Source organism: Anopheles coustani, chromosome 2 (assembly GCF_943734705.1).
Source record: "Anopheles coustani chromosome 2, idAnoCousDA_361_x.2, whole genome shotgun sequence".
Classification (NCBI taxonomy): Eukaryota; Metazoa; Arthropoda; class Insecta; order Diptera; family Culicidae; genus Anopheles; species Anopheles coustani.
The window spans coordinates 25,646,207-25,674,062 of NC_071289.1; the positions used below are offsets into that span (position 1 = coordinate 25,646,207).

The 27,856-nt window shown below is 42.1% G+C and overlaps 4 protein-coding genes across 5 annotated transcripts; 2 read left to right on the forward strand and 2 right to left on the reverse strand.

Annotated features, from left to right (window-relative positions):
• The first annotated feature begins 3,685 nt into the window (after nt 1–3,685).
• On the forward strand, nt 3,686–15,693 carry LOC131264775 (prohormone-3). The gene is made up of 6 exons (XM_058267044.1): nt 3,686–3,847; nt 7,377–7,494; nt 12,835–13,024; nt 13,461–13,509; nt 13,705–13,761; nt 13,918–15,693. Exons 1-6 carry the CDS (start codon nt 3,686–3,688, stop codon nt 13,975–13,977), a joined length of 636 nt encoding a protein of 211 aa, XP_058123027.1. The 3' UTR covers nt 13,978–15,693.
• A 1,726-nt stretch (nt 15,694–17,419) lies between these two features.
• Nucleotides 17,420–18,214, reverse strand: LOC131264150 (uncharacterized). Its single transcript, XM_058266439.1, has one exon. It carries the CDS (start codon nt 18,212–18,214, stop codon nt 17,441–17,443), a length of 774 nt encoding a protein of 257 aa, XP_058122422.1. The 3' UTR covers nt 17,420–17,440.
• Nucleotides 18,215–18,570: 356 nt separating this feature from the next.
• Nucleotides 18,571–19,722, reverse strand: LOC131264774 (CDK-activating kinase assembly factor MAT1). The gene is made up of 2 exons (XM_058267043.1): nt 18,813–19,722; nt 18,571–18,746 (listed from the first exon to the last, which is right to left on the reverse strand). Exons 1-2 carry the CDS (start codon nt 19,658–19,660, stop codon nt 18,650–18,652), a joined length of 945 nt encoding a protein of 314 aa, XP_058123026.1. The 5' UTR covers nt 19,661–19,722; the 3' UTR covers nt 18,571–18,649.
• A 469-nt stretch (nt 19,723–20,191) lies between these two features.
• LOC131264769 (Bardet-Biedl syndrome 2 protein-like) lies at nt 20,192–27,545 on the forward strand. Of its 2 annotated transcripts, XM_058267038.1 has the most exons (12): nt 20,192–20,351; nt 20,556–20,739; nt 20,844–20,963; nt 21,127–21,236; nt 21,345–21,750; nt 21,848–22,402; nt 23,415–23,515; nt 23,644–23,853; nt 23,946–24,109; nt 24,527–24,675; nt 25,991–26,136; nt 26,283–27,545. In XM_058267038.1, the coding sequence occupies exons 1-11, from the start codon at nt 20,226–20,228 to the stop codon at nt 26,089–26,091; spliced, it is 2,226 nt and encodes a 741-aa protein (XP_058123021.1). In that variant the 5' UTR covers nt 20,192–20,225; the 3' UTR covers nt 26,092–26,136; nt 26,283–27,545. The 2 variants fall into 2 exon arrangements, with proteins under 2 accessions (XP_058123021.1, XP_058123020.1); XM_058267037.1 differs by having other exon boundaries at nt 25,991–27,545.
• The last annotated feature ends 311 nt before the right edge of the window (nt 27,546–27,856 follow it).

Below are 27,856 nucleotides of genomic sequence, written 5' to 3' on the forward strand. Positions count from 1 at the left end.
CTTTCTCTTCGACCCAGCAGAGTGTGAAAGTGACGGAACTCGTGTGTGCTAATGTGTGTGTTTTCCGTGCTCGTGTGTTACTAACGCGTGTTTTATCTTTTGTGCGTCGTTTTTCTCGTCAGATATCACCGAGTGCTCGAGGCACCAGAAGTTCTAGAAGTTGAGCCCTAACGAAAGGCGGCCAAGTCAGTGTCAAAGTGTTTCTCTCGGTGACCTTAAAGGGATTACTAGGAATCTGAATCGGAAGCGAGCTTGGGGCTTTTTCCCAGCGACCGAACAGCGATTTCCGGCAGTCAAACTATTTTTGACGAGTCTAGGAAGCAGCGAATTTACATCACTCGGAAGGTAAGGGCAGTGTTTTAGTCGATACGTACCCGTTTGCGTGTAATAACTTGCTAATATATACTTCTTGAGTATTTTTGCATTTAATAAAATACATTATATTAGTTTCGTAACATAGATTTGATATTGAAAAGAACTTTAAAACGGTCCTGAAAATGTATAAGTGCAACGAAAGATTTCTAAGCAAAACTTAAGTGTTTTTCGTTGTAATTGTTTCGTTGGAAATGTAATTTGACGCAACACACAAGAGAATGCTATTAATTTTTAATCAGTTTGTTTTGAAAAAAGCCTCAAGGACAAGAGTTTAGAACTTAGGCTAATCATAAAATACAGGTCACCTGTAAATGATAATCATAACGATATCTAAATGTTTTCTAGGCGTAAATAATTAATGTTTTCGTACGGTACGGATGTACACCATTAAAGAAAAAACATTAGGAGTGTAATTTTTTAACCCTGATAACGATTCAGCACTGAACGAGTTGACCCGAGCCTTTTCAGCCTACATTAATAGCTCTGGTAAACGTGAGTCCAGTCCAGCGCTTCGTGCTAGGTTGACAAAATATCATTCATCATGACACACCTTTATCACTTGTTGATGTTGGGCACGTTTTGCTTTCGCATGCGTCAAAAAATACATCATGTTCTTTGCCTCCCCCCGGTAGGTTTGATTGATGGTTGTTTGCTGTTACGCTGCACATATTACGCAGCACATCAGACGCTTGGGGTGTGTTTTGCAGCGGCATCTGAGCTACAGTTCAGCCCATCCTAAAAGTTGCCAAGTTTTGACTACACGGGCGCACGAGGATAAATTCAAATTCCCAATGAAGCACTGCACTGTGAAGTATTTTATGTAAATTTTAAAACCTCATTTTGCAGTCCGCTTGGTTGTCTTTACTGTGGAAACAATAAACGAGAATCCTAACAGCCCTCCATACACCAAGGAATCTTCGATCAATAGCCATACCGTCTGGGACCTCCTAAACCAAACGGTCGATTTGCATATTCATTAAATCGATGGTCCACTGAAAGTGCAGCTATCTTGTGCTAGTGCTATCACAAGTGATGGCAATCGGACGTTGGCAAGTATTTAATGGTCGACGTAACAGGTCGAACACTGGGCCGTCACTGAACGAGGTGTTAACTGATATGGGTTCTCGGCCTAAAGCTTCTAGGAAAAAAGGAATTATGTGTGTTGAAGCTATAATTCAAATCCCCCCCCCCCCCCCCCCCCCCCCTTCCAGATAATTATACTCATTTCCCTGTTAACTTTAAAAGAGATAATACTATACAAATATGGGGGTCCGCGACAGCCGAGCGGTAGCGCCGGTTAGAACATCGGGCCATGAGCGCCGGGGCTCACCACCTCGACGGCGTGGGTTCGAATCCCAACCGAGACCGGACCCTCCCCTGTACGAGAGGACTGACTATCCACGTACAACAGGGAAACAAGTCTCGTAAGCCCTTAACGGGCAGGCATGACCAAGAGGTCGTTACGCCAAGAAGAAGAAGAAGACTATACAAATAAAAAAACAGAGTAAAGTAAATTTTAAAAATGTGTAATCATTAAGTAGATATTCCAAGCAGATTATCATTGAAAAAGAAAACAGTTCACTCATAATCAAAAAAGTCACAAACACACAACTTATAATTAAATCCTCTTATAGAGGAAGTTTTAAATAGAATCTAACGAGATGTAATGATTATCTTTGATGAAACTGCGTTGGAAAAAAGGCATTCAAAGAATAGTGCGAAGGTAATAGATGGTACATGACCAGAAATATGCCTTTTATTACACAAAAATCATAATTTACTTGATTATAACTGCAAGATATTACTTCCTGGAAATATGCACTTATGGTCAAATACCGAGGATTTATCACAGGGAAGCAATTGTACACCCAGGCAATAAACATCAAGTAGTAAGTCTGTTAAAGACGATAAACGCTTAATGCGCGCCAACACTTACCAGTGAACCATTAGAAAATGCATTTTAGCGTATGACATTTATTGCATTTTTATCGTTCGTTAACATTCCAGTTCCACGCGTACGAATTTCCACTTCCATAACAACCTGGGCCAGGCAAAGGAAAACTAGTTCTACCACGTCCTGCATGTCAGCAGGAATAAGCAAAAACGAAATGTTCCATCAGCGTAAAACTACACGGCGAAAGAGGCAACCTTCGCGATAGCATATTCATCACCGTCGAATGAAGGTAGTTTTCCATCACACGGGAAAACTTTTCCTGCAGCTCGGCAATGCCGAACGATTGCAACTGCTATGCACTTTTTTTGCGGATGTCATTTTACGTCCTGCGGGAACAACCCTCCGGTCACGTTTTCTTGTTCCTCAGCCTAGTGATTGTGCCAGAACATTTTCTGTTTGCCAGGAGTTCAAAACAAAAAAGGCAAACTCGTCCAAAACCAAACCCCCGATGCCAATTGTGTACGTACATAGGAAACGTCGGAACGGAAAAAAACACACATGAGTAATACGAGTTGACTGAAAATTCAAGTTCACCGAGTTTGCACCGGCCCCTGTGTGCACTTGAACCGATGAATAATTTGCATATATTCCATATAAATGTCCTGTGGTTTCCCCGGGGTTGAACCGGACCCGGGCCAAACGGGAAGGAAGCGGTCATTGTAAGCCGGGATATATATCTACTTTCCTTGCAGGTGACAAAGGCAAAAAGGAAAAAGCTATAGTGTGTCGAAGTAAAAGGAAAAAACACAATGTCCTGTGCGTCCCAGAGTGACTTAGCATGATTGATTACTGTAGGGGGGTGAAAAGAATTGAAAAATTGCATTCGAGCTTGCCGTTTAAAAGAAATTGATCCATGGAAGTTGCTTGTTTGTGACGTATTTGAACAACCATCTGTGCGTGCGTGAATTTCAAAGCTTTGACATAAAAACTCAAAATATGTGTTTGTGATTGTAAACCAATAAGTTAACAACACGAAATATATAGCGTTATTATAAAAGGAATAGGGTGTAAATGAAAACGAAAACATCAAAAAATCTTTTTTAAAAATACTATGTCAATTAAATTGAAAAACAAATAAGAAAGTTTTTCAACAAACTAACCACATTGAGTAGTTTATGCATAGGCTAACCATGTGTAGAAACGTCTGAGTGACGCTTTTTTATGATGCCTGTACATTCTTATTGTATAAACCTCTTGCCACGCCGTGCCGTTTCATACGATTTCAGCATAAAATACCCGTAACTCAATATCGATCATCAGCCGTTATTCAAATCGACTCTGATTTATTTCTCTTCCTTTCTCGCCTCCTTTTGCTCTTGCCTTTTCCAGCCGCACCCCCTCATCATCCCCGTCAGCATGAAATCTCCCGCCCTCTGGATGGCCATCGGTGCGATTCTCCTGCTCGGTGGAAGCGTAAACGCATGGGGTGGACTGTTCAATCGGTTTTCGCCAGAAATGCTCGCCAACATGGGCTACGGCAGCCACGGTGGAGCCTACCGACCGCAATCGTTCCTTCAGGTAGGTGCCGGTGCTGTTCGAACCACCCCCTGCATAATGTTATCGGTATCCGCAAAAATAAGATTACGCACTCGGGCGAAAGCTACGTTTGTCGGTTACTTTTTTTTCTCTCCGTACTTAGTATAACTATTTTATCAACCAGTTTCCAATGTGAGCATTTGCAAAAATGATATTATATTAGGGTGCGTCATTTTTTTCCGCATGTATCGTTTGTATTTCTTGATGAAACTAATTCAAACATTTTTCCTTAAGAATAAATTTTCATTCCAAAAATTGAAAAAAAAAATCGAAACCACCACACAAACCGAAAAACATGAAAGTTTTCCGTCAAGTTAAAATAAACAGTTCGCCTGTGTTTATATATTAATATTAATTGAACCTTTTGGCGGACAAAACCAACGATGTAGAAAGCACGGCCCGGGAAAACAAGTAAAACAAAGCCGGGCTTGTTCATCTTTCATTTCCGTTTGTTGATGTTTGCAAATCGATATTTTATCATTCGCATCGATATAAACACAACATCATCGGACGATTGCCCTTTCCACCACAACAGAAGCCCAGCAATACCCCGGACCAGGACAAACATTTGTACACGGGTCAGAACAAATAGACCCTCCGAAGGCATCGAATCCGGTGGACAACAGCATCGACCGCACTCTTCCTCTGTTTTTTTTTTCTATTATATAAATGACTATTGCTGCCTGCCGGTTATTGTACCCATTATTTCTTTTACCGGGTACTATTTATTATCGTTAATGCTGGGTGCGGAGCTGGGATGGTTAAGCCTGGCGATCGCATGCCAGTGTCTTATGGCGTGCTTAAGCCAGAGTTTCCTTTCCCATTTTTCTTCCGTTGGGGGTGTTTTTTGCTCCTGCCTTTCCAAGGACACACTGCGTGGTTTCGGCTTCGGAAGGTGTTGATGCCAGTCATCAGATAATTCGTTTGCGCTCTATGACAACCGTAAATGTAAGCCGCGCGTAATTGGCTCAATAAAAAAGGGAAACCCGCTTTTCCAACCCACGTCCCGAAGGATGAAAGTTTGGAAACATTGTTTGGATCCAGAATTTTGTTTTTTTTATTTGTTTCTGTGATCAACTTGTGCGTGCTTAGAAATCAACCCAAGCATTTATTTAGCGAATAAAACGTATGTCAACATCATGCCAAAGTGTTGGCATGTTGTCGTGCAAACAAATGGTTAAACCGTGTGCAAAACATGCTCGCATAGCATGAAACTGGTACATGTGTTAATTTGAAAATGCTTCAGTTATCTGCAAAACTCACATAAAAAACATAAATTAGTTGATTGCAGTATCGAAAGTAGTTTACCGGCGATATGAAGCTGGTATGTTTGGTTTTGGCACCTGCCGTGCTGGAAAACAATTAACCTTTGGCTTTTCTCGGGCGTTCGTAGTAAATTTTGTTCTCCGCTGAAAAAAAACTGAATTATGTATTCAATCGTTGCGATAGTCGAAATGAACAACGAAAGTAAAGAATATGATAACTTTGTGGCAATATCAACCTCCTTTTTTCCGGCTCCATTTTTTTAAGAAGAAAAATATATTTTAAAAGATTTTATCGAAAGAATGAAAGTTTGTTTCAGCCTGGATTGTAGTAAAATAACTTTTCCTTCAATACTGACGAGAACCGAAAAATTTGAGGTCCTACTGCACATGGAGGTAATTTATACTATTTTACTTTAAAAAAAACTTGGGGGTTTTCACGGAACATGGTTTATAACAATGAATTGAAGAAAACCGACCGAAACAAAATGAAACAATAAATTAACCGAAAGATTTTTTTTGTGTCGAGATATATTTCGATGGCAGAAATATAAGAATTTCAAAAATTTCTAGGATGAAAATATACCCATTTTTTTGCTGATCGATTAAAGTACGTTGCATTTCGAAAAAAATCATTTCAACAATGTTTCGTACTTAAAAGCAAATTAAAATCAAAAGAAATTTTAGTATCACAGAAAATTGGAATTATTTACATTAAAAATCCTTAAACATAATAACAAATGTTTTTGAACAAACTTTAAATATTGATTGATAATTTCATATTCGACTTCGAACGCATAATAAAATCCCATTTCACACGGCGCGGAGCCAAAAGTTATTAATGGATATTGATCAAATAAATAACATCACTTCACCTTTCGGTGGGGTCCGTTGATCCGCCCGTTTTGCACGCAACTTAGAACTGTTTTCCAGTTGGGGGGTTTTTTTTTTCATTTGACTTTCCCACGTTCAGCGTCCGTTAATTCAAGCTCAAGGACTCACCGTCGGGCTGAATGTTCGATTCGGCATCAAAACGGAATACCGCACGCAACCGAAAAACTAATTATACTATCGCGCGAAAATGTTCGGTTTGGGGCTTCCGAAGCCCCGGGAAAAAGCTTCAGCCCCTACCGAGCTCCGGGAGCTCCGAGAGCGAGTGCTTGCGACGGGTAATAACATTTACATGGTAATTTAATCTGCCACCACGTCACACATCGCCGCAGCACGGAGACAGCCTCGTCCCGGATGAGGCCATCGTTCCGTGGTTTCGGGTCCGGAATTAGGATTCTGCAGCTCAACACGATCCGGCGCACGATATGTTAAAAGTTTTCCCCCGCCGTTCCGCATATCGGTCGGCGTTCGGGCGCAGGGAAGCACACCGAGTTTCATGGTTTGCAGTTTCGAAGCATGAGGTTTCATGCGAAATTTGGTTCGTCGTTGCTTCCATTATCGTTTTTGTTTTTTGTTTGGCCAGAGAGTCACATGCGCGATCCCGGCAGGCGAGACAAACAACAAAAACCACGGCAATGTTAAGGACATAACATGTGCCTTGTTTGCACGGCACGGTCGGTGAAAGTGCCTGGTCCATGTCGCCGGTCCTCGGGGGTGTCCTCTCGCCTTACACAGCATAAATATTGATCATCCAGAACGATCCTCCAGCGGACGTGGTTGTCTAATTTCATTCCACAACAAAAAAGGGTCCACGCGCAAACTTTCCCGTCCGATAATCCGAGCAGCGACAGAAAGGTTGAAAGGAAAACCTCGCTCTGGGGTCTGCCTTGAACGTGAAACGTCGTGGAACGTGCGAAACAAAGATCAAGAGAACGTGACATACGTCGGAAAATTAAAACTAAAGTTTTCCAATAAAAACGTACCGGTCCGCACCATGTTGGAGGGTTTTTGGTGAGACAAACGTGCAAAGCAACAGACGTCTCGAAGGATGTAAGCAAAGAAAACCTTTTCCATATTAGAAAGGGTTCTGTTACGGATGATTGCTTAAGTTACTTCGAGAAAACATTATTATTTTCTAAAGTTTCCTACCATAAAGCGTGTTTACCACCACACATTCTAGTATTAAAAGTTCTACCAAAAGTACGTTTATTAATTGCTTCCCACACGCAAGATATACAAATGAGATTACGCGAACAGATTTCCTACGCTCAACCACTTCTCCATCAACCGTACCCGGCGAACGAACCATATTAACCTTTCACGTAACCTGCTCCATGTCGTTCGCTATTTCGTTACAGAATGAAATCCTCGACGAAGAACAGCAAAGCCCGCGCTACGAGCCGGATCCTTGCTCCCGGGTCTGCTCGGCGAACGAGTTCTGCTGCCCCGGATACATTTGCGTCATCGTCGATAGTGGTAAGAATGGTCGGGCCTCGTCCTGGCGGAACACCAAGAATTTGTGCCCTTTCTCTTCACGCATGTTTAGATGGGTTCCCTCCCTCTCTGTGTGTTTCTCTACCTACCATCTGCTGTGCTGTTCTGTCTCCTTCTATTTTCATCCGGCCAGTTCCTCTTTGTTGTTGATTGAGAAATGCGAAAAAATGTCCTTTATGAAAAAAGGACGCTCTTATCGCGATCCCTCCGAATTTGGAAAAACACCAGCTATCGTAACAAAAAATCTCAATCCTTCATTCACGGAAGGATGTCGGAAGCATAAGAAACATCTAATCACCGAACACGATTTGCGATGGTATGATTGGGTAATTATGATGAAATGACTGACTAAATACTTGATTTTTTGGGGCTTCTCATTTCTTGTAATCACGAAAACTTGTTCTGTCTTAGATGATTAATATTTTTCGCACCACTTCAAGAGCATATTTCCATCTTCAGTTATGATAATTATCTCCAACCGGCAGACGGAAGTAATTTAACTTCTTTTTAATCTCTTCCCATCGGTCGGCACGGAACTCCCACGGCTTTTGTGTCGCTTAAAATCTGCTTATAACTTCGCGGAAAATACGGCCAGCGAAACGATTAAAATGAGTTTTCCATAAGCAACCCGTCCAAAGCGGGCTGTCGCACGGACCGCGAACCGAAAACCGCCGGTGGTCGGTGCTAAATTATCAAAAAGGAAATTAAAATCCGATACCCTAGCCAGAAAACCATCGTTGCCCACGTACCGTTCGAGGTACAGCGTGTCTCCTTGCGGAGGTGTCGGGCGTGGAAAAGGGAAAGTTTTATATTAATTCCAGTTTGCGTCGGTGGTTGCGAGAACTTTGTGATCCCGGCGCTACTCAGTCCCTCTCGTTCCCTGGCCACCCCGGGGGGTCCGCATCGCCGATCGCGGTAATGTGGGTTCATCAGCGATTGGATTATTGGATCAATTTGCTGTGAACGGTTTTATGAGGCCCGGAGCGGGTTCATGTTATTTATTTACGCTTACGGTTGCGCTGGCTTTAGGTCAAGCAGCCACTTTTCCGATCCCGGCGTTCAGCCCTCTGGAAAAAAGGGGGGGTCATTCACGCCAAACGCAGCAGAACACAAATCTCAATCTCCTCCTATATTGTCGACCCTAATCCTCTGTCATTTTGGGGGATTTTATATCGGTTTCGGAGCGGGTTTTTAGCTTGTCTGGTGGATTTGGGATTGGCATTCTAGCAAACCTCGGTCGGTCGTAGTTTTTGTTTTATTTTTTTTAGAAGAGTACAACCGGCTAATGTCCGTAGCCCGTCATGCGGGATTAGATTTCCTTTTTTTCAAGGTAAGGATAGCCTGGCCCACCTTGATTTACCAACCCACTTACCTAGTACGTTAATGTCGTGATAAAGGGAAGAAATATCGCTCTCCGAAAGCATCACAGCTAATGGAAAAGGCGATCCGGACAAGTTGCCATGCAAGGGATGGGTTCAGTTGGATATGTTCGTCGATTCCCAGTACAGCCAAATTTGCGGGAAAATCGTAAAGGTAATAAAATATTCATAATTCCATCGCGAAATCGAATCGAAGCAATAATCTCCGGACGATGGCAGTCCAATGAACCGACTGATAATGCTCTGATTTATAACGCAGTTACTAAGAAAGCCGGTTGAAAAGTCAACGACTTAGCTGGAAGATAACAAATACTACAATGAGTATGTCAACATGGATCCGAAGTGTTCTTATATACATTATGATATGTTAGTTAAATAAAATTATCACAACTGCAAAAGATTGCTTACTAAACAAGAACCAACAGGTTTACATAAAATAATTCAATCACATTTCACTGAAATAAATTGCTTACCATAAGTTTTGAACAAATCCTAAGTCGTTGAAAATAATGATTTCTTCAGTTTCGGTATTTAGCGTTTGTTTCTGACACATTTCTGTATTTTAAAAGCTACCTTTTCAAAGTTTTTAAATTTGTAACAAAATTGTGCTTTGGCGTTATATATTCTACAAAAATGTCAAGCTTAAGGAATAGATAAATAATAGAAATTATTTTTTATGGTTTTAGTCAGTCTTACTGGTTGTATCCAAAAAACTCAATGAACCTAAAACAGGTTTTGTATTCCTTTTTGTCCACAATATTGAAACATTGATTGTGTTGTTATAAACATCATCCATCATATTAAAACCACAAATTTATTGAAGTCAGAAAGCACGTTGTAAAGTACTTTGCAAATAATTGAAAAAACAGGTTCCTTAAACCATTTGATAAACCACAAAACTTTTGAAGTATTTATAAAAAATATTTTTTTAAACAGCTTATATCAAAGATGTAAAGCATTATATCCCCAGAACTAGAACTCAATGAAATGCTTACCACGATAAAATTGAAGTGACAAATCACACAATGGACACTGGTTATCTAACCATTCTGTGATGCTATCCCCTGAGTCTACTGCGGCATAAACTCTTCCACGTAATAACAAGTGGCAAAACGTAGAACGACGTAGATTTGTTTCAACCCAGCGATTCCGCACAAAGGCATGCTGCTGAAAACCAAAAAGGACCCACGGCGAAGGTAGAAGTAGCTGGCGAGCGTATGTGTAACTTCATAAATATCATGCGGCAAAACGTCCTACCAACTGAAGGTAGTAAAGTTCATTCTCAAACACACATACATACAGTTACCGGTGGGTTTCACAAAACGCCTGCTGCAAAGGCCAAAGTAACCTCCACTCCAGTGCGGATGCCCTCGAGGGGAAACGGGGAGGTGAGCCATGCCTGACGTACGCCTAGCTGGACGGCAGTATTTGTGGGTGGTTTGTGCGCAGTTCAAGTACAAACATGGCCCACTGTCCGCCCGCTTACACGTTTAGGCTTCGCGCCGTGTCTGTCGCACGAGAACCGGGGCTTCTTCGCAATGGCACCAAAATGGCACCGCTGGTGACTGCCTTGGTTGAATGTTTTATGGTCCTCACACAGAGAGAAGGAGTGAAAGAGAGGTGAACGACGGTGACGGCTTGGCAAGGGCTCAGTAGAACAAGACCCTTGGGGCTTTTAATTTTTTCCCTGATGTTGAACATGGTTTCTTTGTGCTTTTATTTGCACGCCCTACATCGACCGCAGTTTCAACCGACATGAGTTGTCACAATTGGCATCTTCCTGTTTTTTGCCCCTGTGTTCACTTCATGAAGATGGCACGGCACCAACCCCCTGTTACGTCCGGGAAACCCGCCCAAATGCACACTCGGATATGGATGACTTCAATTCAACCAGCGACGACACTTGACTTCTATTGACTATGGAAACTCATTTGCATAGCGCCTTGCATTGTTCCGGGTTTCCTATCGATCTGCGCTACACTCACACACATACACACACATGGGATGGAGAGATTGTGGTGCAAAAAACAATTGAAAACACCCTCAAGTGTAGTGACGTTTTCTTCAGCATTTTTATTGCGCTTCAAATTCTACCAGGATGACGCAATATCGGGACAAAAAAAACCAAACAAATTCGGTTCTACCAATGTTCTTTTTCACCTCCATTTCCTCTACAGAATGCAATCAACTTTTTGTATTGCACGGAGAGATTGGCCCGAGGCCCCAGAGATAAGGATCTATAATTTATTTTCCAGCCCGATCGAGTTTTATTGGCTTCGTTTCCCGGAATTGTCGTTATGTCGAAAAACAAGTCCCTTTTTGTGATATTTTTTGTTCTGCACGTTTCGATTCGTTTTCGAATAAACAAGAAAACACATATTTCTTGAACCTTTCGTTTGCGATTGGGGAGGGGGCCATGGAGGTCATAATGTGCAAGAAAGAACGATACACACGTATTTCCAACGTTTTTGGTACACTCTCCTGCAACTACACTCGTGACGGACATCACTTCATGTATTAATCAGACGAAGTGGTTTTTGGTCGTTTCGGCATCGGGACAAAACAAAAAACCTGCCTGACAAGAGGAAATTTGTTTGCCCATCGCCCATTAGACACGGAACTTTATCCGCACCCGAGTATCGAATAGGATTTCCGGAGGCGTGACAATTTGTCTGTCTCCCATCGTCGCGCGTTCGGCCAAAAATATCTCCATGGTCAACCATGCGAAACGATCACGCGCCACCAGGCGTCTCCATCGAGGCCAGACCGGTACCACGTTTTCGTTCGTTGCCCGACGGTTTTTAGTGCGCATTTACACAAACGCAAACTTTTGGTGAACTGAATTTACTTTGTTGGTATGACATGGTAATAGAAAGAAAATTGTCCTTAATGTCAAACCTTCTTTTCGATTTGTTCATTTATTTTACAACAAGTAGCGATTATTAAATCATTAAATTTAAATGTGTGAAAAGCAAAAATCAAAAATATGGTCACTTAAAAAAGATGATGATTTTTACACACTAATACGGTCATATTTCATAGTACTTTACACAGTTACATAGTTTTTATTTTCAACAATGCTTTCTGATTCAATGAACTATCATCAAATCCAGACGGAATACATTCTATCGTTTTTCCCAAAATTCTACTGTTGTTCCGTCTACAAAGTAAAAATAGGATGATAAGTGGGTCCACAGATTAACTTAGTGTAAGAAATAAGCAGAATATCTTTTTAAAGTAAAATTAATGGAAACTACGCTGCTAAATGATAATGGACACTGTTTACAACTTTATCATAAAATACTTGGAATCAGCAGTAATTTAGAAGCTTTTGGATTAATTTATTAGCAGTAAATTCGCAACGATTACCTTATTTCATAGCAATCACTATTTTCATGCAAACATATCCAATGGAAGCTGATATAAAATTGCACATGTTTTCAGTATCTGTGTCTTTTCCAAAAGTGAAACAAAGACTGAAGTTAGATCTGCGCAAAGCATGAACAATTTTATCCTTTTTGTTTTCAAAAATTTGAAACAAATCGAAATCACAAACATTTATCTTTTTCTGCGCCTTCCATCCGTGGCTTTAGGAACGGTTCTCTATTTTCTAGCTAATCTTTATCCTGTAGTTGTTTCCCACTTCTTAACCTTCTCTATTTCTCGATGTTGTACCCTGCCCGTCTGTAAGTTGTAAACGACTGCTCGTGGTTTAAATGTGTGCGCCCCAAAAAAAAAAAAAAGGGCAGCGCCACGCGAGTCGGTCGGCGAACTAATTAGAGCCATTATTTTCTCTTTCCCTATCTTTTCATCGATCGGTCTGCTGTGTTTGTCTCTTCTCGTCTCTTCTTCTTTCCGTCTTTTTCGAACTGTTAACTTGTTGACCACAAAACCAAAACCCCCGAACCGAACCCAACACCACCCAAAGTTTCACCTCTTTCAGTAATGGGCCAGTGTATGCCGCTGTACGGGCGAAAGTACGGCGAGCTGTGCAGGCACGATTCCGACTGCGAGTCCGGGCTGGTCTGCGACATTTCCGCCCTCAGCGGGGCCAGCGTCTGCCGACCGCCGACCATCGTCGCCAAGCAGTACGGCGAAGATTGCATCACATCCAGTGACTGTGATATTACACGGTAAGATTAAATCACCGACGTTCATAACATCCCTTTTGTCAGCTCATTCTTTGCATTTCGACCACAAAAAAAGCCGGAATATTACAGCCGGAGCGTTAAGTTGGAATTCCGTTGAAGAACGTTAATGCAAAAAGTCGGAGCGAAAATAATTTCACAAAGCCATCACAACCAATTCGTTTAGATAACTCTCAGACAACAGGGGTTGAGTTCTGGCGAGTATCATCTTTCCCCTAACGATAATCCTTTTAAGCGCCCGAGTTTAGCCAGAAGATCGCTTTCAGCGACAGACATTGACCGGAATGATTCCTTCCCCGGCTCGTTAAGATGACGAAGGCTCCCATAATCCACCCGATTACAATTCGATTCTTTTCTTCTCTTTCCGAACTTTTTGTTCACCGTCGTCGTCGTCGTTGTCGTCCATGCCCCAACTCCACAGGGGACTGTGCTGTCAGGTGCAGAGAAGACATCGGCAAGTACCGCGTAAGGTAAGCGTTATAGAAGATATTTTCCATTGGAAACCCTTTCATCAAATCGACAACGAATACGCCTTCAAGCAATTGGCGTCCTTCGTCAGGAACCACAGTCCCCTTCAATTAACCCCACATCACACGAACTTTTCGCCTTGCCACGTGTACGTTTTTTCTAACATTTATTCCCTATCCTTTCTTTTCATCGCCAAGGTTTGCTCGTACTTCAAAGATCCGCTGCTCTGCGTCGGAACGGTTGCTGCCGATCAGGTAAGGTGTTTCGGAAAACTCGTTAAATTATTCAATACTAATCGGAATCAATTTGCATGCCACGGACTTACGTCAAAAGTGGGCGCTTTGGAAAGCATTATCGATTGGCGAGTTCATATTTGACTAATTGAGCATTCCCTTCCTGCCTCTTTCTAGGTAAAGCACCAAATTGAGCATACAGCCGGTGAAAAGCGCATCATCTACAATAAGCATTAAGAGATATTTAAACTCAACCAGCACAAAATCAAATCAAACTGAAAATCCAATCAACCAAGCTGATGAATATACCGAATAGATTTCCTCCGAATTACTTTCAGTTTTGAAATAGTTTAACGTTCTTAACCGTCAAACATGCATTTAGTATGTATAAAGTTATCCTTTTCTTTTGATGATCTTGCGTATATTCCCCCCTTGTAGTTTAGTTAAGCAATGTTTAGTAAAGTATTTTAAAATTCTCACAAATACTCCGCAAGCAGAGCCTAATACTGCAAGTAAAATCGAATCGAATCAACTGAAAGAAAAAACAAACAAGTATTCTAGTGAGCTGAACGGAACATAAGAATTAACATTTCACACACCAGCACAAAATCAATTAGAAACTTGTTACATAGACAAACATATCAAAAGGAAGGAACGAAAAGAAAAAGCGAGCTGAGAAGCGAAAGAAAAGAACGGTGCTAATTGATGCCATCGTTCACGTGAATGAAAGACAAACCGTTTAACTGGAACTAATACATATCACTGAATGTCCTTAAAATAATCTTAAAGAACCATAAGTCAAAGAACACATGAAAAAAAAACAATTTCTAGCTTATGTTACTAATTTGGAAACATATTTTACGAAAAGGAAAGAAAATCGACTAGGATTTTTTTAAACAAAGACAAGAAGTTAGATGAAAGTGCCGAATGTTCCTTTGATCGCATCAACAGATTGTGTTTATTCCAAGCCTTTTTTATTCAATCAAACTTTTAAAACGCCCAAATAACACGTAAGTGGCATGGGAAACACATTTTCAAAATATGAAATCCACTTTATCCTCACATTTCGTGTCTCTACACTTTGTTCCCTACTGTGATTGATGCCAAGTGTACAGCCCACAGAACGAACAAACGAAAAGGCTATTTAAGGCCACTCTTAACGAAAAACCAAATCCTTTTACTCTACATCTCGAAGAAATTTCTAGCGTTGTTATGAAGTGTATTGCTGTTGTCACTACCGAAACGTGTCCTACTTATTCCATTCGGCTTGTACGTTCAATAATGATGAGGATGAAGATGATAATTTGTGGAGTTAGTGGAAGGAGGATGTGGGTGATAAGAAAAAAGAGAAGCATGGTTCACACTTTTCGTCCATTACAATGAACACCTACTACAAGCATAATATTGATTGAAAACAAAACAATAAATACCCTTGCTGATATAATCGGTTCTTATGCAATGAAAACATATCGTTATACATTAAAGTACATATACATATATACATACTACTACGACGATTACACGACGACGAGAGGCGCAGTGGAAGAGAAATTTTAAACAAATCCAATCCAAATTGCTAACAATCCACTAGTCTTAGGAGCATCCTGCAAAAAAAAGAAAGAACTCGTAACATATAAGCTAAATAAAATTAAAAAAAACTGACAAAACAAAACACAAAACTATACATAAATTCATACTGGCTGAGGCATTTTGAACTTTTAATCCTCTAACATACATTAAATGTAAAGTTTCCAGGAGTAAAGTGGAGTTGCTGTGAAAGTTTAAATCAGAGTGACAAAACTACCAAAGCTCGCATTTATGCGAAGTGAGAACATTTTAATATCATTTAAATTACACACACACATACACGCAAAACATAAAGCTACATGAAAAAAAAAACATAAAAACCACACATACACAAAGAGACGAGTAAAAGAAGAAGTTATAGTTGAATGCGATAATCTAAACAAAACAAAAGAAGAAAGGACATGCAAGCTGTTCATAATATGTATATCCTTATACGAACCTTCATGATGTGGTTTACACGACAAAAAATCCCTACTACTGTATGCTGTCCGAGGAGAGATATTTTTATGAGAATTCCCCATCGCTAACCATAGGACTAGCCAGCTTCAACATGTTTCTTGTCCAAACTCCTGACTCCCCCGAGGAGGGGCCTAGCGTATTCGTGTCCGTTTGCTATCTTTCAGCACAGGCATTCTACTTTTCACTGGAGAGAAGCACAAAGAAGAATAAACTATTTTCGCAGCCAGATTCCTTCTACGCCAGCGAATATACGAGAACAAATATTTCCATTCGATGATGAAGGCATTCGTACTGAATACACCATCCGACCAGTACTAGAAGGCGGTTTTCCTTCGCGAACAAACGGACCAACGCGAACACGTTACGCTCCTAGGGAAAGAGCGCAAGCAGTTTTTCTTACATCGGCTCGGGATCGTTAGCGACGGTGTGTTCTTCCTTGCCGAGCGTGTCCATTATCGAAGTGAAATAACAAAACAAACGAACCAGTATTCGCGTGTGAGTCAAACGAATGCTAAACCCTTCGAAGCGGTCTACATCGATTTCCCATCTCGATACTATCCAGCAGCTTCGCCTCAGTGGCTGCCCGAATTCCCAAATGGACCCGGACGGCACGGAGAGCACACACGCACAAACGACACGGTTGAGGCTGAGCAAACAGTTTATCAAAACCCGAATATATAAATATATCCTTAGAATATGATCATGAGTGAGCCCTTCGAAAGAAACATGAATAAGATCAGTGACATATCAGTGTACAAATAAGAAAACCCCAAACCTACTAACATACACGAACAAACAAACAAACAGGAACACAAATTCCGAAACTTACAAGAAAGATGTAATGGTGTGGAATTAATGACGCGAAACCACGATCGCCTGCGGCAAAAAACTTATTATGCAGACAAGGAGTGTGAAAAAACGTTCTATTCAAAACTAAAAGAAGCAAACGAGAGTAAAACAAAACGACATACCAGCATATCAATAGCTAAGATAAGTCGCAGACAAATTGTTTCCCCAACAGGACACGCCGAATCCAACCGGCGGAGGTTGTTAACAACCGGACGAAAAGTGACCGTCAAGGAATCTTTGGCTGGCGTAGTATGCACGATTCACGAGAGTCAGAGAATTTATTTAACTGAATTTCTGTCAACTTAATACAACCGCTACCAACCTGACAACGTACGGTGGTCATATAGATCATGATGGTTGTTCTTCAGGATGTTTTAAAATATCATATACATATCAAAATGCTGCATTACCCCAGTACTGCTTACAAAAAAAAAAGATTATGTTAACAGCGGCGTGATTTGTGCGTACGACGAAGGTTGAACGACAGACATTTCTTCAAAGAGATATAGAAAAATATGAATGAACAAATAGAAACTATATGTGTACATCTCTTGAAAACAAACATTTTCGTTGTCATTGCATTCATCCGAGGTGGACATTAATCCGAAATTTTTAAATTAACAACTTCCTAAAACCTGTTTAACTGGTCACCAATATTTTGTTTGATGTATTTTCTACGCCCTTTACATACAAATTAACGGTTTCTGTTACATTTTTCTAGTGGATCTTGAATATTTATTCGTTAATGCTCATTTCGTTTAACTATCTTCTACTGATCGCTATAACGATACAAGTAATAAGCAAATTATTGCTTGGGCATGGCATACTTCTCCTCGAAGGATTTTACAAATTGCAACAATTCGGCCGACATCTCATTTAGGTCGTCGATGGCAGACGAAATAGATCTACGCTGAAACTTTCTGGCCGTAATCTTTACCGAGTCAACGGGTAATAGCTTCCCCGGTAGTTGCCCAGTTGTTTCTGGCGTTTCTGGAACAACCCATCTGTTAACGGGTAGCGGTGTTATCGCCCCTTCGGGAACAAGAAAGTCCGATGCAGAACCGGCGTGCGTTGTCATCCCGTTCATATTACTCTGCTGTGCGCTTAACTCTTCAAATTCTTTTGTAATGTTCGGTGCGAATCCGTTTCCAATTGTTTGCTCATGGCCGATTGGCAACCGCGTGCGCGGAGTGCTCGATGATGTAACCGAAAACAACGACGGGGAAGGTTTGCTTGCAAAATCGAGATCTTTCGTAATGTCGCCGTCCTCATCGTCCTCCAGCAACAATTCGTTCTCCCGTATTTCGCCACTATCGTCGATTGCAAAGAAATTTTCCTTAACACACACTCCCAGGTTAGTCGAATCGGAGACCTCCATTGTGGACACCTTGTCTATAGCAACTGCCGTTGAAACCGAAGGCGAACCGTAGCCGGATGGAAGTGATGTCATCAAGCATGGGCTGAGTGTTGGTTTATCACCACCACTATTATTTTCGTCAGCACTTGACGACAGTTGTAAGCTGCTTCCTTTGCCCACGTTTCGGGCTCGACTTACCACCGATATTCTATTCTTGAACATCTCTTGTTCTCTATAGAAAATGTCCGAAAGTGAACTTTGTTCTAAGCACTGCCGCCAGGTACTGACGAAAACATCGTTAGTTGCTATTGGCAACGGCTTCTATCATGCAGTCGATGTTCTTTGAAAACTTGACAATAAAATACGAAGGGTTTTTAGATCCCATCGCATCGTTGTATGCGTATATGTAAATTGTATACGTTGTATATGTAGATTAAAATCAATTCGTGTTAAAGTAGCTCCATAATAATTTTTAATTTACTCAAATAAGAAACGAAAAGCAAGATAATTTTAATACCTATATGAATCCGATGAACATATCTAATATAAAGTAAAATTGTATTACAACCTACTAGAAATGTGTAGTATCTTCATATTTTGTACACTTTTTAGAAAAAAACTTATTTTATTAGTTTAAATTCCTTACATGAACACTAGCTAACCATGGTACAATCCTGCAAGTGCTTCCTGAATCGCTCGCAAGCAAGATAAATCTGTTTTGAATCCTCCCGCCTTCTCTGCCGTAGTTTCAGTCCTGAAATCCCGCAAAAACAATGCATTATTTTTCCGTTAGTTACTGGCAAAATCCCACAAAACCTACCTTATGTGTCGAATGTAGCCATTGGTGATAACTTCGCCCAGCGTTGGTGGGGTCGGTCCATCGGTCGAGAATTCCTGAGGTTCATATGCGTAAAGTGGTCCTTCTTCTAGCTTCGGCACCGCCAGAAACCCGTGTTGGCCCGCAAATCCAGTCGCTATGCCCGACGAGAAATGTGTATGCTTCGGTGCCGGAGGTGGTGCGACCGGTTTTGGAAGTTGAATCTGTGCCTGCTCTGCTTTTTGGGTAAACTTGTCGACGATGGCACTGGCGTCCTCGTAGCTAGCCATTAGCGAATCGATCAGCTCTTCTTTGTTTTTCGTTTTTTGCTTCCTATTTTCCGCCTCAATCAACGCCAGCTCCTTCCGGCGCTGATCGAACTGTTCCTTCTCGTATTCTACCAGCTGCTCTAGTTCCAGCTCATCTTTGCTCAATTTTGATTTGTTCTTCATAGTTATTTCTCGATTATCACGCTTATACTGTTCAATTCGCTTGTTCGTGTTGATAATATCGATGTTGTTGCAAAGATTGAACACGAGCTCTTCAATCATCTCCAAATAGTCATTGTACTCGTCGAGGGAAGCAAAATCATCCTCTTTCTTGTTGTAGTCCTTAAGTATCCGCTTGCGAATTTGTACCTCCTTGTCGACGTTGGAATCCTCGAACAGCTGCACGCGGAAATTGCTCCTTCGCAGCGCCACATTACATTCGGGGCAGGATCCGGATCCTTTCAAGAACAGCAATTCCACACAGCTTTCGCACAGCGTATGACCGCAGACATTTACCATCAACTTAAGGGACGGATTCCGATACTTGGTAGTTTTGCATCGCGGACACACTTGATCATCCATGGTTATTTTTTTGCGTACCTTTTTACAAATTTATTTAGAACGAACGATAAACAAACCGGTGCTTTTTTCCGCATGAAATAAACAAACAGATGTTAGATGCTCGACAACTTCGTAATGCGTTTATACTGCAATTTAAATACTCGATTCTAAACAAGATGAATACAACACACCGGTATTGAATGAAATATTCCAACACCAAACGAAATATTTCATGCATGACAGATGACAAAAAGAATAATAATTTAAATGTTTAAAAACAACACGCACTAAAACACTTTTCATGTCTACTACTAGGGCGTATTACGTGCGAATAGATACTTTTTTAACTAGTGTTGTTGAAATTTAGGAACTACATCTCGCAATATAATAAATCAGATGTTGCACCTGTTGCACACGCCTTTATACGCATGAACGAGTGTTACCATGGTGCCAATGGTGGAGCAAAGTGATCCACAAACAATTAAAGCATAGGTCATAACAAAGTACCTGATTGCTTTTACTACTCCGAAACAATCGAGTGATTTCGGATGGTGCAATTGGTCTGCCCTTCAGCGAATTACAAACTATGGACATCTCAACGAAACCGGTATTTTCGTTCTCGTTGAACTACAAAGTGTTTGAGAAGTTGGTAACATGCGGAAAGTACGACGGAATTCACTCCTGCCTGACCATGGTCACCACTGCGGATAAGGTAGGTGCAGGTTCTTTTGCACGGCGTCTGAGGAATCCCGTCGCATTGGTTAACCTCGCAGAGGAGGTTAAAAACAAGTTATCCATCAAACATCCAAATCTATCGCCCGATCACCCGATCGAACCGTGCTGCAATTGATGAAGCACGAACTGAATCCAAGCCACATTTTGAATGTTGGTTTTTCCTGCTTGTGTGTCATTTCAGATTCTAATACACACGCCGCACAAGAGATATGGGCTTCAAAACTCGAAACTTTCGATTTCGGAAATTAAAAACGATATCGCCCTGCTGAACATGAACTTTCCTATACGGGCGATCGTGGCCGGACGATTGAAGAAGGACGACGAACGAGACATTCTGGTGATTGGAAGTCCTTCGCATGTGTTAGGTTCGTTCAATGGTGACGACGGTGCCATTGCTTTATATTGATTTGATGTTTTTTTTTTATCGTTTACGGTCAATTGGTTCCTTCGCTTCACTACCTCACTATAGCATACCATGTCGATGAAAACTGCAACATGTTTCAGAGAGATTTCCATGAAGGTGTCCGCTCCGCCGTGATAGGATCTTATGGAAACATCTCAGGCAATACGTTGGTAGTCGGGGGTAACGGTAAGACTAGTATAAGCTTTAGAGTATATTTTATTCCAATTTCTAGCCTTTAGTAAATGTTACAGTGCATTGTACTGAACGAAATAACGTTTCAATAGCAGACGAAAAATAATAACCTGCAAACCGAACCTCATATAATAAAACTTGCCCTTCATTCTTTCAGCTGTAGTACGTGGCTACAACCAAGATGGTACCGAAGTGCTGTGGCTGATAACGTCCGGCAGTGTGATCGCATTATTGCTAATCGATATTGATAAGGATGGCCAGAACGAGGTAAGTCAGATATGTGCCCATCTTGGCATTTTTGTTTGATTGCGGAAAACTAACCCACCAATTTTATCTGACACCCGTCTGTCAAAACGCTGTCCACCCATATTGCAGCTAATTATCGGTACCGATGATGGATGTATACGGATCTACAAGAAGGAAACACTGCTTCATGAGTTCACCGAGGGTAATGAGATCCAGCATCTGGTTACCCTTCGAACCGGACAGTTTATGTACAGTGTGAAAAACGGCACGATCGGTGTGTTCGAGGAAAATCTTCGGTTGTGGCGTATCAAGTCGAAAACTCGCGCTACCGCCATGGCCACGTACGACATTTTGGGCTGCGAAACACGCCAGATGATAATCGGTTGGAAGAGCGGCAAGATTGATGTGCGCGATCCGCGAAACGGTGACGTGTGGTTTAAGATGAAAATGAACGATTTTGTTTGTGGGATCGCATGCAATGACTACCGAGGGATAGGAACGCTCGATCTTGTCGTCGTTACGGCCGACGGAGAAAGTAAGGACACTCCTTAACTCCTTTGCTCAAATGCGCCCGATGAGATCACTCGAACCGAATTAATTTATTGTCTCCCTTTCCTCCTTTACGATTGCAGTCCGAGGCTACACGACACCCAGCGTAAATATGCTCACGCTTCACAACATTGCCGACGAGGAGATGAGCAGCTTGCTCACGCAAAAGCAAAAACTGCTGCTCGAGTTAAAGCACTACGAGAACAACATCAAGTACAACAAGGAGATACTGTCCAGCACCAACGAGAGCAATCTGGTGCAGAGCATACCAGACAACGTGGGCATCATTCCGTCCAACACGCGGCTTCAGATCGGCATCTCTACCAGCTACGACAACAACGACATGAACATCGACATCACCGTATCGACAAACAACTCCACCACCATCCGGGCGGTGCTAATCTTTGCCGACCAGCTGTTCAAGGAGGAAACGCTGATAGCGCATCTGACGAAAGACGTCTCACGGATACTGATCCCCCTGAAGACGGTCAAGGATAACGCACAGGACATTCACATCAAGGCATTCGTTGGGTACCCGAGCAGCGTGCAGTTTCATGTCTTTGAACTAACACGCCAGCTACCCAAGTTTGCGATGTACACCATTCCGCATAGTCTAACCGGGTCGCCGAAGAGTATTTGTAAGTAGCATTTTTCTTCTGCTATATCAACCATGTTTCGCGTCCTGAATTTATACAGATTCCATTTAAGGGATCTTCTACAACGCTGCAAAACTATTTGCACGCTATTTCAAGTTTATTAAATCCTATCCTTCGAATCCATGGATTTTCTAGTCCTGTCCAAACCCTTTCGAAAAATATTATAATTTTTTGCTACATACACGACATTTAACTTTGCTTTAGCCTCTCTCAAACCTAATTTATTACTTTGTTTCACAGAAAAATACCAGAAAATTGTTTTCTAGTCAACACGTTGGATTGTACGCGTGTTTTGCCAAACCTAAGATTAAATACATACACTCAAATAATTTGAATCTTAACCACTTTTTGCATTGGATGATATTAAAATTTATTGAAATGCACTGTTTTATTTATTAATGCCATTATCTCGCCTAATCTTTAACTTATGAATTAAAATCCACAAGTTTAATAATAATTTTCTGAGAAGAAATTTTAAAAACTCCTAAAAACAGGTAACAAACCTTCCTTTGTACTAGTGGTATCCTAACACGCTCACCAACAGACATTGTTTTGTAATTATTTAACAAATCTTTAGCAAACCCTTGTCAATGCAAATATCATACCTTTTTTTCTTCATATTCGGGTCTCCCACCAACGAAAGCGATAAATGTAAAAACGAGTTTTCCCACTCCCCGAGATGTGTTTACCGTGCTTTCGGTTTATTTTTTTCCTGTTATGTTGACTCGCGTTTGTTGGGCACTTTAGTCGCTTTTATTTTTGCACTCCATCTTCATCACCTCGTCATAACCCGTTTTGGTGGTGCCCATCGGTTCATATCGTATGGCGCTGCGGCGGTGGCCCCATGGCTGCATACATGGCTAAATGAGACACCCATTCGCACTCCGATCGCCCACCGACTGCAAACCCGCTCGTTGATGATACACCGAAAAGGAATGAACGAGAAACGTTGTTTTTCTTTCCTTTCCATACGACGACCACCCTCCCTTACCAGCCTACATAAACACCCTTCCAGCCAAGGATGGCCCGGGGGATTGTTACGTCGAGTTTCGAATCACGGAGCGTCTGAAGCGCATATGCATCTGGGTCAATCAGGTTAGGCACGGTTCTTGGGACGGTCAATGCTGACCATCGCAGTCGATTTCTACTAAGACCGTTCTTTATATGCCATTAATGTTGCATTTAATTCCTCCGGCCCATGGTCGTTTATTTACTGCGCGCAGAATTTCCTGCTGCCTTCCGACATCGAGTACATGACATCAGACACTGACGCCACAGAGCTGAAGCTGAACCTGATCAGCTTGCGTACGGCCAAAAGCGTGTGCCTACACTTCAGCTACGACGGGAGGACGCGCTTCTACACCGAGGACATCGGTCTGGCCGGTGACCTCGTGCAGTCGTTGGTGCAGTTTCTCAATATAGAAAACATGGACGTAAGTGCATGATGAATGAACTTATTGTGAGCCATGATCGGCTCTTGCGGCGAAGATTGAACTAAGATTTATTTGGTTGCTAATTTCTTCAGTCTACCGCGTGCTTTCCGGTCATTCACGACGAAGTGAAGGAACTGTTTCACAAGCTGCAGGGCCTGCAGGACACGGAAAAGCAAATCAACTCGGAGATCGTGGACAACGTTAACCAGATCAAAAGCCATCTCATACGGGCGGAGGACGCCCGATACTACAACGGGTGAGTAAAGTGCTTATATTACGCGCTGACCGCATTGCATGCGCATAACCGATGCCGTGTGGCCCAACACGCTGAAAGGTGCAAATTGACTCAACGATTGTCACCAGAAAAATTAAGTCTGTAGCCGACAGCTCAGGGATGATCGCCAAGAAGGAGTACGTTCATCGTCACGCAAAAGCCGGTAAACAAAGTACCCCGCTGCTGCTGCTGTCATAGCAACTCTCGGCGATGATGTCATGATTCATGAAAAGTGGAAAGAAAATATTCGCCCAGTTCCGGAGCCGATCCTCGTTTCCTTAGTGACTGTACATTCACACACACACACAAACCGACCCATATCATTTCTCCCCTCATCGGCCTTCACTAACCTCCTCTCGGCACTCGTTTTTATCCATCTGTCGGCAACTAAAAATGCAGCGAAGACGTCATCAAGTACCACAACGAGATGATGGCCACGAACGAGGACCTGGTGAAGAACTACAAAATCCGACTGGCTAACACGAACGAAATACAGCTGGCACTGAAGCGTATCCACGGTATCCTCTACAATGCGTCGAGGTTAAGAGGTAAGCTGGCGCGGGGTGGGGTGGATATCCACTTAGAAATGTCTTTTCTTCAAATATGGATAAAAATCGTGCCACAACCACTTCTGGCATGCTCCGTAGTGTTCGTTTTTCACACCTTATTGTCAACCCGACGATCGGCTCGGCCATCGTCGCAATTTCTCGTTCCGACGAAGCGGTACGTCAATGAACGATGAAACCGAAAACGGTTGCTTATTCAACGGCCACGGATCAGTACCGGACCGGCATGGTCGTCTACACTTCTTTCTGGCTGAGAGTTCATCAGTACCACCGAAAGAAGTCGTTTGCTAAATGACTTTATGGACATGAATAATTCAATCCACCCGGTGGCCATACGATGAACAAACGGTCGTTTGTTATGGTTTAGGACGGAGAGAGCAAAAGTTACCGTTAGTTAGTTTTTTACTGTTGGCCAACCGGGCAGGGGCCTCAGAGAGTCTGACATCACTGAAATTGGTCGAGGTTGACGGATGGAATGACGGATTTGGGCTCGTTTTGCAAGTGGGTTGATTTTACAACTAACTGAACCAACTTTTCCTGAAAAGATAGAAATTCGTGTTCCACCGGCCGTAGGTTGTTGACATGGTAATGAATGCAATTATCACTGGACGGAGATATTCCACATGAAATAGCATATCTTATCAAATGGTTGCCAAAACAGAGACGGTTCGATTCATCTTTCAATCGCCATTACTTAGAGCATATTATGATGTAAACAGATTAGGAATAATAGGACCGATTTTCTTCCAATTAGATTTCCGATTCAACGAACATGGCTAAATATTCAACGAAACATAAATCATCGTCAACATATTAGCATTCATTTAAGTGTAATCATGAATTGTTCACATAGCTAATTTATGTTTTTTACACCCCAAAATGGTAGTAAAATTTAATCTATAATTTTGTTTTGAAATTTTCAAGTCTAAAAATAACCCGGTTCTCTTTCTTCACTATGACAATGGATAGGCCTACAACTGCTACAGGAAATTTAAATAGCTTGAAACCCACACCGCGACTGTTAAAAACCGCACCGGATGCAGCCATAGCTGCGGAAGAGAATTTCATAAGCATTACAATGCATAAGTGTCCAGACAAATAAAACTCCCCCGACATCCACCTGACAATAACCCAACATCCAACCAGCCCTTTGTTTCAGTCCCTACTTTACAGCGCTTGTTTTTTTTACTAAATTAATTCACCTAGCGTAGGTGGAATGTTTTCGTTCCTTACTATTAACTCGTTGCGTGGTGTTGTTTTTTTCTTCTATCCTCTCGTATTGGTCCGATTCTTCCAGCCGGAACATTCGCGTCGACCATGATCAGCAGGTTCAAGGAAGCACTTAAGACGAATAACATTGAGGCCGTACTTAAAATCATCGAGATGGGAGAGATGTAAAGTAGTGCAGCCTCCTCTCCACGTCCTACCGTCGAACAACAAACGGTAATTGAATGAAATTGATCATCGAGTCACGACCGATCAAGCCGAGCATATGGCGCTCGCGATTTTTGGCTGCTCCCGATAGACGACCGATTTGATGTAGCAGACAGTTAAAATGTATGTGCACTTCGCTTTTCTCCTTCTATTAGAAAACATTTGTCTTTCGCCTAAACATGTAACACACGATCACTGCACCGGCTCGTTAGGCTCTGGAACTCCATCCGCCCACACACCGCAAGAAGGCACCCGGCGGTCCATGGCCGGACGACTTCCTGTGACCCGGGGAAGTCTTTACTCACGACACCTCCCCACGCCAGCTGGCTTTACCAACCTACGCCCGCAAATGGAAGCGGTTTCACACACACTTCCAATAAATCAATGGCGTCGCCTTACCGGGTTTTGTAAACTATGGACGTGGTCTGGGCAAAAAGGCGCACACCAGGACAGTCGATCGTCTGTTAATCATTAGTCGAACTGCACCAGTTCCAGTACAACCTACGTGATCGCCGATCACGCAGTGATGACTTCATGCCGGGGTGCAGTGGAAGTTGCACGTAGTAATGGGAGCACTTGACGCGATTGTAAAAACGGTACTGGCTATCACCCACGGTTTGTACAGCAACTCGATCGATTTGATGAATGTTGCAAACGGACATGCACTTTTGTTCGTGCTTGCAATAAGTTGGAATTTAATTGTCTTTTCTCCAACTGAAAGTTTGTTTTTACTTTCTTTAGGGGAAAAGAAACCTTTCTTCGCACTCTCCAGCATTCAAAAACCGTTGACTGGAGTCGTCAGCAGAAATCTGTCGGCCACGTCGCTGCTTTAAGCCCTGCTCTTTTCAATACCAAAACCGACTGGGGACGGCTTTCCGTTTGGCGCAAATAATGCTAAAAAAAAGGCATGGAAAAAACTGGTTTCGCTGCAATAAAAGTTACCGGATTTTGGTCGGTGTGGGACTATAAAAATAACAAAACCGAAAGGAACGAGCAAAAAGCTGATGGTTTAAAGCACAGGGTGGCCTCTTCGGTCCCGCCGGTCGTACAAGTTAACCGATCGGGTGGGGTGCGGGCAAGATCGCGCGGTTCTGGGGCCCCATGGCCCGAACGAGCAAACCTGTGTGATGAACAAACTTCCAGTAGCTCCATGGGACAGAGTCTCATCGTTTCGTTACTCGATGACGACGACGGCGATGGCCCGGAGGCCGTCCCGAGACGACGTTCGCAGGTGGATGTTTGCGATCGGTTTCATGGTCATCTCCATTGCAGTTTTGCGGATGAGCCACTAGAAACGGTGCCGTGTGATGATGTGAAGCGCCTGCACCTATACAGTTAAGGAACCGAAAGGAAATGCCGAAGAGACGAAGGATGTCCCTCATATCAATGCAGGTGATAGGGGAGAAAAGTTAAATAAAATGACCTTTTAACGTTTCAAAATACTAGTTTTATGTAACACAAGCAAGCGAAATTCAAAACGAAAGAAATTTATTTTTGAATAGCTTTGTGTTGATGTAGAACAGATGTTTTATTATTTTCAATTGCAAGTAGTTAAACGTTAGTTTTACTTGACGTTATAGTTATTTGCGCACCTATGTTATTATCTTTTTATTTCATACGCTGCACAAGAAAATATTATTGGCATCTTTTAGACCCAGTTTGTATAAAAGTGATTGTACATCTGTCCGCAACTTTGATTTCAACTTATGTTATTCTTTATCTTTCCTAT